We start from the raw sequence: 13074 nt of genomic DNA, 5'->3' as shown, positions 1-13074 counted from the left end.
GAGATTGCTGCGTCGCCGGCATCGGCGTCGAAAGAAGCCGAGCCGAAAAAAGTTGAAGGACTGCACGTGCAAGCATACTAACCTAACCCATAATAGAATGGAGCGTTGGTAGATACCAGACATGGGCAAATTACTGCCCGCGGGCCAAATCCGACCCGTTGGGTAATTCAATATGGCCCGCCTGATGCTACCTCAACCAAACTGAAACAAGATTTTGATGTTTTATTTAAAATAGCTCAAGGAATTTGCTTAGATTAGCGGTTAAATTTAGTTTTCGCACTAGGCATATTGTTTTCCACCTTTGCGTTGTAAAACTGCAATTATTGTTCATAAAATACAGCTTTTTACATCACACTTACATGGCCCGCCAGACCAGGTGGGCAACTTTTTCGGCCCCTGGTTAAAAACCTTGCCCGCCCCTGGTATAAACAGATAACTATAGTATTAAATGGTAAAATACGCATCTTTGTTTATTTCCTCATACCAGTAAAAAATGCAATTTCAACGCTAAAAGGTACGTCGAAACACAGTACGGTATAGCATCTCATTGGATCAGTGGCTCAGTGCTGCCGCGCAATATGTCTCATTACTGCATTAATAAACTGGTCATAATACTTGTATTTTATAGTTATCCTTGTGATACCTGCGACTGTGAGCAAAACACCTTCTTTCAGTAATTATATGCTGACACCACTACACGCTAATTGAATTATTTACTCTTGAAAGTCTTCTTTTTGTAATTTGAGTGAGAGTATGAGTGTTGTTTATATAATCCGCTCGGCCATGTACCCGTAGTTCCTGGTTTCAGTATTCTTTGGTTAAGCACCCCGACGTATCAACCAAAGTGACTACTGATTATAGTCACTTTGGTATCAACCAGCTGTGTTTTTTTGCGTCGTCTCGCTGCATGAACAGATGGCGCGGTCAGTTTCGCAAATTTGTACTACTCTTTATTCTATTTGCGTTTTACGTAGCCCCGAGCAAATCGGCACATATTCTAATATACATACGACCTGCGAAAACGTCCTAACGCGCGTAACTCTGGTTGTAGTTTATTCCCTGCAACTTAGAGCGACATACTTCATACCAGGGATGGCAAACCTTTTATGATGAATGGGTCTAATTTTTATTATGAAAAATGAGACTGTGGGTCATATATATTTAATCAATGTATGCAGCAATGAGAACTAGCTGTTGCATCTTTTCCTCCTTTTTTTTTAATATTGTATGATTGTTTTTACTTGTTGGAAATGCAACCGAAAACTGGCGAATAACACGCAAAACCACAAAAACGAGGCAATGTTTAAAACCAAATGTTTTACCTGTCGGAGCGAACATCTGAGCGGCCGCTCCAATTTAAATGGTTACGTCACTGTTTACTTATAGCTGATTAGTCGTTGTTACAGAAGTAAACAAGAGAGCTACGCACAAATATATGGACACGTTAGACCAGAGCGAATCAGTCTTTACCGGTACCTTTGACGCTACCGGTACCCTCGAAAAAGTTCCGAATTTCCAGTAGCAAGAATTTTGCAGAATCAAAACGTACAGCCAGTCATGACACTGACTAAAATCCGTATTCCCATGGATAAAAAATAATACAGCAAAATTTTAGACGAAATATCAAATTTCATAGAATTCACGCAAAATTTTGAAATAAATAAAAGTAATAGTCTTCTAGCGAAGAAATTAATCTTTAACCACTGAAAATTTCAAAGCAATTGGTCCAGTATTCGAAGAGAAAAGCGATTTTTTAAAAACGTGTCAAAGAACAAGAACAAGAGAGCTACGCACAAATATATGGACACGTTAGACCAGAGCGAATCAGTCTTTACCGGTACGTTTGACGCTACCGGTACCCTCAAAGAAGTTCTGAATTTCCAGTAGCAAGAATTTTGCAGAATCAAAACGTACAGCCAGTCATGACATTGACTAAAATCCGTGTTCCCATGGATAAAAAATAATACAGCAAAATTTTAGACGAAATATCAAATTTCATAGAATTCACGCAAAATTTTGAAATAAATAAAAGTAATAGCCTTCTAGCGAAAAAATTAATCTTTAACCACTGAAAATTTCAAAGCAATTGGTCCAGTATTCGAAGAGAAAAGCGACTTTTTAAAAACGTGTCAAAGAACAAGAACAAGAACAACAACAACAACATAATATTGAAACGATCGTTATGTCCACTACGTGTCCAAAAACGGCCGTCATAGACGAACGTCAGTGTGCGACACGCAAAACGGATCACGGCATCGTAAGTTCTACGCAGCGACGTTATCACGCGTCACTGATCACGCAGACATTTCTCTCTCACGACGAAGTGACGCAATGCGAAAAGTGGCCATCCGAAGTTAGAAACATTTGGAATACAGATCTGCAGACAAATAAAGTCAATAATTTCAATGAAAAAAGGTATTGACTGATATGAAACCGAGTTTATCGTGAAGAGAAAGGCTTCATTGTATTATATTCCAAGTTTGGCTTCAATTCAACAATAAACGGCGGAGAAATTGTTCATAATATACCGGTAGTGAAATCATCCGAAGTTACCTGCTTTTACGGCGTAAACGCAGGTACGGTAACTTCGGATGAAATTTTCAATCGTTTATATCTTGACTAAATTACGTCATATTTTGCTTCTGGCAGTTTCTATTGAGAGTCCTTATACAGTTAGTCTATATATCTAAATCTGTTATCATATTCAATCGCCTAATCTTATTTAGCCTATTACTTATTTATTTGTTAGGTACCACTAACAAACTGCTGAACTGACAAACAGACCTGCAGACTGATAATTCAATTGTTTTACAATTCTGCAGTTTGTTCTCTTGTAGATTAATTTTAAACTGCGGCAAGTATGGATGACAGCCTACAGGCGACAACACTTACGAGAATATTAGCTGCTGCATTTTATGGGATTTCATCAACTGTTATAATGCTTGTTAATAAAAGTGTTCTGACATATTATAAGTAGGTTGAAAACATCAATTTCTAAATTCTGAAACCAGATACAATCAATAACATATTTAATACATTAATATTTCAACTTATTGAGCCTATTGCCTATTTTTTGCAACAATTCGTATTTCATGTACCTGTAGTGCAGTGCTTCCTAACCTTTTTCATTTCACACCCACTTTTAATGCCATTTTTTCTGTGACCCACAATAAGACTGTAAGATCAGAAGATGTTGATATACATGAAATGTAAGAAAACAATGTATCTCCATGCCAGCATGCTGTCGAATGCAATTTACTATTACTGTATTATTGCTCACTCGCAACGTAGCATTTACACTCAACACATTCAGACATTGTGCTTTTTGCTCAAAGTCATTTACGCCTCAATGAAACCACAAAATTTATCTGATTCTAAAATTAATTCATATTAACCCTGTTTAGCCAGTATTTAGAATGCAACTCATTGGACATGCTGACATATGATTATAAACTGACGTCTTTGCTGCTGTCTACACAAATTCAACAAATTACTAATCTGCCTAGTATCAGACCTACAGTTTCCAACATGTAGGGCCACGGTCTTACTACTTACTGAATACAGTGCGAAATACCGCAAAGAGCGCAAAACAGCGCAAAACCGAGGGAAACAGCGCAAAACAGTTTGGAAACAGCGCGAAAGAGCGCAAAACAGAGGGAAACAGTGTGAAGCAGAAAAAAATTTTGCAATGAGTTCGGGGCACCTTGTTGAGTTGGAGTACCACGGCAGCAAATTAAAAACACAAACCAACGTATGTAGCCAGTAATGCTGTAATGGCAGGTCTGCCCCTGCTGGTGATACATTTTGGGTACCATAATTTAGAACATTTTCCATATGGATATGGTTGGCTCTAGGGTTAGGTAAAAAGGGACCTCCAGAAGTATGTGCACCAAGATGGCTTATCCACTTATCCATATTTAAAGCTTGACTCTTATTTCAGATTCCCTTCTGTCCAATTTCTTGGTGTTGGTCAAATGATTGCAGCAGTTCTAATTTTACGGTCTGGAAAAACAGTAGGACTTGTTTCCTTTCCAGACTGCGATGCCCAATTACCAAAGAAGGTAAACAGCAATTCCATAAATTAGTTGAAAATTATATCTTGCCTAATTGAAATATTAAACTGCAATAAGTGTAGGACAGATCTTGAAGTTTTCAAAATGGCATGAAAAGGTACAGATACAGCTCAAAGTAATTGTCATTTCTTCAGCGGAATATTTGATGGTGCTCTGCCTAATTTTCTCCAGTTTTGTAACATGAACTCTCATGCTATTTATGTTATCTTAAAATGTATTTGGTCAACCAAGTATGTGTAAAGTTTTACTTCTGATATCTGTGCTTAATATAAATATTGCACTGTGCACTATTGACAACACTTACCTTGTGTTATTACGGAGTTACACATCACGGACAATTTTTCAACTTTATTTCAATTATCTAATATATATCAATAACTATTTGCCTCAAAAATTGAGACGTCATTTTGGGGGTTGGGCCCAATAATTTACCTATTTGGCAGTTGATGGTTGCTTGTTGTTCTTTCGCGGCACTTTGAAAGATCTCGTCACTCCGTGACGTCACGGAGTGACAAAAGTCTGCCATTTTTTAAAAATATCATTTTCTTGTACATGTACATTTTCAAGTACTATAATATTGGGTTTGAACTGCAAATTATTTCGCTTTGCCCTCTACTTACTTTGGATCTTACCCACAAGGAAACTTGATGACATGATTGAATGGCAATGGCAACTTTTTTAAAACTATCGGTGGCCAAAATATTTGACCTAACATGTGCCGGTTTTGGACATTATGAACGAACTTATTGTAGACTATAATTGGAAAAATATGTAATCTGTTGGTATGGCGAAATAAATATGGCAAAATGCATTGTTTTGCAATATAATTTGATATTTTTGTAAAAGGCCTAAATGAATTCAAATAGTTCACAAAAAAATATTAAATCAAGTTTTAACATCAACATCTGGTTTTTGGGTCACATACATTTATTGGGTTAACTCATGGGATGCGCAAAATCATGTAATGTATGAGAAATATGATGTGTTTGTCAAAAATTGAGGCTTGTTTCAATTAGAAAATGCCAGTGTCACCAATAATTATTTTCATTTGCCAACTATATCATGATGCTGAAAAACGTAAAAATGATGCAATACCGAGTTTTTGCAGTGACATATTTATCACTGTCTTCTTGTCCTGAATATGCAGACTAACAATACTGTGTTTGGGGCCGACTGCTTCTATGTGTGTTTTGCAAGTGGACTCGAGTACTACCTAACAAGAGAGATTTCAACGCAAGAGAAAATGCTATTCTATGATTAATAAATTAGATATTCAAATTACAAAAATCGTCGCATGGTGCAAGGATGCTTAAACTGAATTGCATTAACGGATCCTCCAGATTCTGTATTTTGATTTTTGAATTGCCCATTCTTAGTCAAGTCATTGCAATAAGATTCCAAATATATAGGAGTGGAATAGTTATGCTCGCTCACCTTATGCTTGCTCACCTAGATGTCACCCATGCTCTCCACTATATTTATTATCCGAATCTGTTTTTATTTCCAGATTTTTCCTCTACCTCTCATATATCTCGCCAACTTGATTGCTGGATTGGGAGGAACGAAGAAACTAAGTCTTCCAATGTTTACTGTACTAAGAAGATTTTCTATTTTGTTTACATTGATATTAGAGTTCTTTGTACTCAGGTATATCTCATGTAGAAATATTTTTCACTCTGCTTTTGTTTTAGTTTTTGTGCCTCATTCAAAATTTGGCATTACTACATTGTATTGTGATTCGTAGTATTAAAAAGTCAATGTACAACTTTCCCATATAGTCTCTCACTATTAAATTTGGCAATATGAAATATTTTAGTAATTATATCAAGAATCTGAATGTATTTGTTATTGACCCTTTAATTCCTATAATATTAGGAAGAAAGCAAGTCGAACTGTCACCTCAACAGTCTTGATGATGATTGGAGGATCAATTATTGCTGCAAGGTGAATCAGGATGTTGTTATAGTTTTATAGTATATTTAGTTTGTTTCTACAAACAATAATATAATGTCATATTCATATTTTGTTTTGGTGATTGATATCATGAATTTCCATACCGTGATAGGAAAGTAATTTTTCTAAATCAATTTCAATATGACTGACATACCTACTTTTACTTCTAGTAATTAGTGTATGATAACTGTTAAACTTGACAATGTATTATCTATAATATGCATTGCAAATACATTTAGATTTGCAATAATTGAATACATTGTGCATCAAAAAATATAATAGGGTACCTGGCACGGAGTAAAAAAAACGTTTTGAATGTGTTCCAACTTGTTTCAATTACAGTTTGGGTATAGTTTTATACAAGAATTAATATTAAATTTAATGATAAGTACCTTTTTATATCTGATTATTTTTTCGTATATATTTGTATAATTTTGTATTCAAGTTGATCTTACTGATTTTCTATTTTTAGTGATGATCTTGCATTTGATTTGGTTGGATATACGTTCATTATTGCTAATGATGTTTTCACAGCATTAAATGCAGTTTTTATGAAGAAACTTCTCAATGCACAGGTATCTGAAATTATGCATTCTGTTGTGCATGAAAGTTGTTTATTTAAAGAAAAATTGTTTGCTCCCAATTTTAAGATATTCTAAACTTATTTAGATTTGGACCCAGGGAAAAAAATTCTGGTATTTCAGTTTTCATCACTCAAAAAATTACCTACCGGTAGTTGAATTGAATTGCAGGGCACAGTTTGTTATAGGAATTTTTTTTATAATAAATACTTTTCCGAATCTCTTACCTGATCTGCTTAGTCATATATATTAATATATATTCAAATATAAATTGAATATTTGAAGCATTGTTGTGAGGAAAATGTGTTTTATTTATCATTTATTCTCTGTTCAAACCTTTATTCCACTTTCTTGTAGTATAAATCTGATACGCTTTGTTCTTCTATCTCATTAATTGGCTCTTACTTTTCTATGTATAAATATGTAGGCTATATGTGTGTATTTTTTTTACTTCAAGCTAAGCTCATGAATTAAACTATGTTATGACATTCTTTTTCTAAAATTTTCAGGATCTTGGGAAGTATGGCATAACATATTACAACTGTTTATTAATGCTTGTTCCAGCTGCCTGTATTCTTTATTATACTGGTGAATTAGAGAAAGGAATCTCCTATCAAGGATGGGATGAATTTGCATTCGTTTTCCAATTTCTTCTCTCATGCGTAATGGGGTGAGTTTTTTGTTTGTTATATGTCATTGTTATCTAAATTAAAATTCGCTACTAAATACTTTTGCTAACAACTCTTCATATAGCTAATAAGTCCCTGAGATGAAAACTATGATCAATAAATCGCAAGATTGATTAATTCTTGATAAACTGCATAGGCATAACATGTGATACAAACTCGTTTTGAATATACTGCTCATCCACAAAATCCCCCTCATTTTCACAATAACAGAAACTCTACTTGATAAACAACAAATTGATTATTTGAACTTAAATTCCTAATGATATAAATACTTTGCAATGTAGTTAATTGATCAGTGATTTAATATCTTTAGTTTACTCATTCTTTGCATTCATTCAGGCATTGAACTCCTTATCGATTGGATTGCATAAACTTACAAACAAACAAAATGATTAAATATGATTGTACCTTTTATTACTAATTAGATGACATTGCTTTTTTCAGGTTCATCTTGATGTATTCAATAGCAGTTTGCACAGCTTATAATTCCGCATTAACTACAACTGTGGTCGGTTGTTTAAAAAATATCGCAATAACATATTTTGGAATGATGTTTGGTGGTGATTATTTATTTTCTTGGATCAATTTTATTGGCGTTAACATAAGGTAGGTCAGCGATTAAAGTTGTTTCCTTACTATTCTATAAAGCATTTATTTGCAATAATACAAGGTGACCCAAAAGAAGAGAGCGTGACTTTTGTGCAAACATGGGGATGCTGACTCTGGTGACAGTATGGTCCTATCGCTCCCCACAGTCTATACCAAAAAACTTTGTGTATGTTGTAGTATATTTTCATTTTTGTTGCAACTTGTGATGCTTGTTTTTTCTGGCTGACAAAATAATAAATCTCTCTTATCCTAAATTACTGAAATGAATTGCCTAAATTACTGAAACAATCATAGACAAACAAACAAAAGTTGAAATTATTTTTAAGCATTGAACACTTTCATGGGATTAAATGGCTTCGTTTTGTACATTTCCTATATCTTATTTCAGAACCACCATCATTGTTGAGTTAAAAAATTTTTTTTCATTCATTTCAGTGTTGTCGGCAGTATCGTTTATTCAATATTTACGTTCAAAGCTCAACAGGAAAAGAACAAACCAAAAAAACAACCACAAAGTTTATGATGGAAATCTATTAATGAACTATTTTTATTAGTTATTTTTAAATTGAACTTCAAATCAAATCTTCATTGCACTGAGACATATCCAACTTATAGAAATTATTATTTACATTTGTACTATTAGTGTATAATATGTAGGTGCATATCTAGGGGTGGTTTTGTAGCCTAAAATGAGTTTAGTTTGGAGAAAAAAATTCAGTTTTGCGTGAGATTTATTATTCAAACAGGTTATGTTTAAAAATCATTTATTGTATAGTATTTCAAAATTTAAAGAAAAAATATTTCCGATTTAGAATATTTTGACATGATAAAGCTGCTTAAGCTAAAAGTGCCACCCAAATATATAATGAACATTGTTACGATTTATTTTTATCTAAGTACAATTCTAAAAAATGTAAAAAGATTGTGTCCAATAAGTTAAGTTTTTATTAACTTCCATTAATCATTTGCTTCATCTTCAATTCTTTAATTTTTATTGGTTTTGTGCCTTGCTTATACTTGCATAGTGGTCATTGTTTTCTTTCTATGCTTAGGTGCTGATGAGAGAATTTTTAATTTTATTGTTAATTCCAACTGCCTTACCAATTTTTCTAAATATAGAGCAATTGTTATGTACTATTTAACTTTGATAATAACTTTATATAAAATATATTATATCAATATGGCTGGCATCGTATTGATACTTCTAAAAAGTGTCAGTAAAATCTTTGTAGATTTGTGTAATATCATCAACACTTCATTTTATACCTCACACAAGTCAAACCATATGCTTAATATGATATTTATAGGCATAGCTATAATATTTCTGATGTGATATGGCATGTAGTATAACAATATTCTCCTGCATTACACTTAATATATTTATAATTATTATGCAGTATATCGTGCATCTATGTAAAAAAATATTGGGAAAAATTTAATTTTAAAGTATTTTTAGCAATCTAAACAATGTGTTAGCTTTTTGTTTTTGACCAATATTCTTAATTAAGCTGTCTCCTATTTTGTGATTAAGATGATTGCCATGGATATCCATGTCTGAATAGTTATGAATGGTAACTCAGCGTTGTGTTTTGGTTTTGGATATTGTTGCCATCTAGAATTCTTCCTTTCAATTAATTTTGATTTCGAGAAATCTAACAGTATGATATTTTCCCACTGTTTTATGACACTGCCGTTCTTATTGAGTTATTGCCAAAAATTGGTCTCAAAAATCCTTTTTGATATTCAAATTCTTATTACACAAGTTTTAGGAGTTCTTACACTACCCTTTTCAATAATCCATGTAAAATGTTCATCCTTTTGTATTGAAAATTTCTCGTTTCTTAATAGATTTGGTGATAAAAAAGGTTGTAGGAGAGAGCTTGTTCAATTGTAGATTAGCCACTGTTAATCTGTGCACGTAGTTCATGTTTTTAACACTTCCAATTATTTATTATCTACATGTAGTTAATATCATTAGGCTAAATCGCAACAATGTCTGACCAAGAACAGATAGATGTAACTACAACAGAAGACGCTACAGGTTTGTGCTGTATAATTTAAATCTTACACGATTGTTTTCATACCCTAGCCAGAGTCTAGGGGATCCAAAATCGGAATTTGAAATTCTCACGCAACTAAAACGGTCATCATGATTTCGCCACTCAATAAAAAGCTGGCTTTTTCAGCGGATTATGATTTGTCCGTTGCGCAATACATTCAATTCACAACCGATACGAGCATTTAAAATGTCTTGTCCTGTTAATGTAATTGTGTTCAACATAACTCGAGGTTACGTTTTTGCACCCCTCTGGCTGCGCCACAGACTAGCCTCTAGTATCAATCAGTAATTGGTAGGAATTTTTAATACTTTGTAACTAATTTTGATGTTCAGTTTAGCTTGATGTTAAAACATGTTCTATTAATTGAGCTGGTTATACCTACACCTTCTTTTTAAAACTATCTTATTATTGTTGCAAATGGTACGCGATCCCCTACACTTGTAAGTAGGGTTATGGAGTGCTCGCAACTTAGTCCAATTGCACTTGTCAATGGCTAATGTTTATAAAGCTGAAGCACTATTCATATCTTGGTATCCTACATCAGTGATTTAATGAATATGACCCAGCAGATTTCTTTACTGATCCATTCATGTCATGTATGAATTTCTGTGTTTTGTATTATATTATTTCTTGTTCTTAGCAGAGCCTTCTACAAAGACAACTTCATCAAGATGTGGATATTGTGATTGTGAAAAAGAAGGCTTACCTGTGTTTCATTGCAGTTCTTGTGCTAAATGGGTTCACACAAGTATGTTGTAACATATGGGTTTTATTTTATACCGTTTTTGATTATAAAATGAATGTTTTTTTTTTCTTAAACATGAAGAAATATATAACATACCGGTAATTATGTAAAAAGTTTTATATGGATGCTATTCAAATTGATGTTTTTGAAGATTGCAAATTTGTGTTATTGATTTGTTATTATATTTGTTCAATATTCTTATGAGAAACAGAGATTGGGTATATTTGTTTGGAATGTATTTATTGACCAACTTTTTTTAAATGCATCCCAAAATAGTATTTTTGAAACAAAAAAATTGAAAGTTTAACAAATATGAGTATGTATTCTTGAAGGCATGAAAGTTGAGATGAGCAATGATTTGAGTGTTTCTTTAGAAGTTAGCTTTTGGAATTTTTCGTTAATATATTCCATTCTCTATGACAGGCTGCCTTCGTTCAGAATCACCATCCCCTCTATTGTTCGATAATTACTACGTATTCAAATGCATAAGTTGTTCTGAAGATGGAAAAGAAAGTTTTATTAGAATGAGAATAACATGGTATGGGAATTTCATTTGATATTTTGTAAAAACATTCATCCAATTATTTAGCAAATTAAAAAAAAAAACAGTTTCTATTTATTATATTATTTATGTCACCAAATTAATTTTGACAGGAACCAGGCAACTGCACTCTCTCTTTTTAACATGGCCCAATCTGATCCTGGGAAACAAGGATTTTTCAAATGGAAAGAAGATATTTGTGATTTTGTTGAAACTCATTGGGATGTATTGTTCGAGTCATAGTGAGTTTACCTTATAAATTTTGTTGTCAAATTTATTCCCATTTAAAATATTAGATTTTACAGAAAAAACTGAAGAGCTGTAAAAAGACAGGTATAAATGTTTTTATGCAGCTTTTTTACGGCAGACTTTGTACAATTAGCCACTGGTACATAAGGAGCTACTGTTTTTAGAAGGCTCGAAATCCTTCCAGTTTGACATCACCGTGAGGTGTGGTCTTAGGGTGGTCTGCATGACCTTTAATTAATTTGCAACACCAATATTTCTGTTGCTTATAGGCTATTGTGCCACTTCCTATTGAAATACTTCTGCAAGGATACTTATAAGAAGATTTTGCAAATAATTTTGTGTAATATCACGTTATCAGCAGGATGAAAGTTGGGGCTTGGATGAATACCATTGCATCAACCATGTCAGCTGGCAACCCTCATCAATTTACAAGTGGATATGGATTTTTCAAGGAATCAGGATGGTGGAAACTAACTGATCCTACCAAACCCCCCGAATACACTCCATCTAGTGATTCGAGGTTCAGAGGTATTTTAATATTTTTTTTTGCTCATCGATTTTGTCGTGTATCAGATCATAAGTCAACAAACAAATTCTTTCAAATAATATTTTATTGTCAACAATTGTCGGTACCATACTGCTATTTGCTATTTTCTCTTTGTTTTATTCAACAAAGTCTTGCTTTGTAGTTAAAACAGCACTGAGGTTAGAAGAAGACCAATATATTCTGTAATATAATAATTTGTTGATTTAATTTTGCCAATCCAATTATAATATTTTTTATTGATATAGAATTGCACAGAGCTTTTAGAACTTTTTTTTTTTATAGAACAGCACTTTTACTTATTTCAATTACTGACTGATTTATTGATTGACTGTGTGATATATTTAATAAGGTTAGCCAATGTTTATCAAATCATTTGTTTATTATTGTTTACTTTAGAAGGAAGATCAAAAAAATTTAAATCTGGATCAGCAATGACTCCTTCACCCAGTCTAGGACGAACAGAAGGATTAAGAAAAAGATCTTATTTGTCATCTGCGTTCAACGCCTCACAAATTAAAGAGAAACGAGCTAAAACACAGGTAAATGCGCAGAGCTGAACATTGAAAATATAAAATAATGTTTCAGTAAAACAGAGTAGGATTTTAAATAAAGTATTCAGTAAATTCATGAACTATGTCAGATGTTGAAAGCAAAAATGATGCTGTTTTAGCTATCTTTTATTTGCTCTTGACGGTTAGCAAGTAGTCAAAGTGGGCGGAGTCTATATTTGTTTTGGCGTTATCCATGAAAATATCTTTTCATGAGGTTACATCTGATTTCAGAAATTTGTAGTAGTATCAAAAGATTCTCATATACAAATAGTTGGGTATTCCAGAAATTAGTTTAAAGTGAAATTGAGACAAAATGCTTCAATATACTCAGTAACAACTAGTTTTCCATGAAAAATTCTGATTATTTTGGAATATTATTCCACACTTTCGCTCCGAACAAAGCTTTTTTCAGACAACCATTCTCACTAAATTAAATTATTTTGAACTACTTTCTAAGAGGAGTCCGATTTTAGAAT

The 13074-nt window shown here is 33.0% G+C and overlaps 2 protein-coding genes across 5 annotated transcripts in view; both read left to right on the top strand.

Annotated features, from left to right (window-relative positions):
- Nucleotides 1–2288: 2288 nt before the first annotated feature.
- LOC120336641 (nucleotide sugar transporter SLC35D1-like) lies at nucleotides 2289–9870 on the top strand. Its single transcript, XM_039404366.2, has 9 exons — nucleotides 2289–2415; nucleotides 2750–2973; nucleotides 3941–4061; nucleotides 5581–5720; nucleotides 5949–6017; nucleotides 6499–6601; nucleotides 7117–7277; nucleotides 7741–7902; nucleotides 8341–9870. Exons 2-9 carry the CDS (start codon nucleotides 2861–2863, stop codon nucleotides 8426–8428), a joined length of 957 nt encoding a protein of 318 aa, XP_039260300.1. The 5' UTR covers nucleotides 2289–2415; nucleotides 2750–2860; the 3' UTR covers nucleotides 8429–9870.
- Nucleotides 9811–13074, top strand: part of LOC120336639 (cysteine-rich protein 2-binding protein-like) — a 17224-nt gene continuing 13960 nt past the window's right edge. For 3 of the 4 annotated variants that reach the window (XM_039404361.2, XM_039404362.2, XM_039404357.2), the window contains exons 1-6: nucleotides 9828–9946; nucleotides 10606–10713; nucleotides 11134–11248; nucleotides 11365–11493; nucleotides 11859–12028; nucleotides 12444–12586. In XM_039404361.2, coding sequence (XP_039260295.1) covers nucleotides 9898–9946; nucleotides 10606–10713; nucleotides 11134–11248; nucleotides 11365–11493; nucleotides 11859–12028; nucleotides 12444–12586 — 714 coding nt within the window. In that variant the 5' untranslated portion in view covers nucleotides 9828–9897. Of the gene's footprint in view, nucleotides 9947–10605; nucleotides 10714–11133; nucleotides 11249–11364; nucleotides 11494–11858; nucleotides 12029–12443; nucleotides 12587–13074 lie in introns of all 4 variants that reach the window. The other variant, XM_039404360.2, reaches the window with a different exon arrangement.

The sequence above is a fragment of the Styela clava genome, chromosome 2 (genome assembly GCF_964204865.1).
Source record: "Styela clava chromosome 2, kaStyClav1.hap1.2, whole genome shotgun sequence".
Classification (NCBI taxonomy): Eukaryota; Metazoa; Chordata; class Ascidiacea; order Stolidobranchia; family Styelidae; genus Styela; species Styela clava.
This window is presented reverse-complemented; position numbering and strand designations above follow the sequence as displayed.

Excerpts from the sequence above, each read along its gene's own strand:
- LOC120336641 (XM_039404366.2), top strand. The coding sequence starts at position 2,861 with ATGGATGACAGCCTACAGGCGACAACACTTACGAGAATATTAGCTGCT. Across the intron at positions 4,062-5,580 it reads ATGCCCAATTACCAAAGAAG|ATTTTTCCTCTACCTCTCAT; the intron begins GTAAACAGCAAT and ends TTTTATTTCCAG. Across the intron at positions 5,721-5,948 it reads TTAGAGTTCTTTGTACTCAG|GAAGAAAGCAAGTCGAACTG; the intron begins GTATATCTCATG and ends CTATAATATTAG.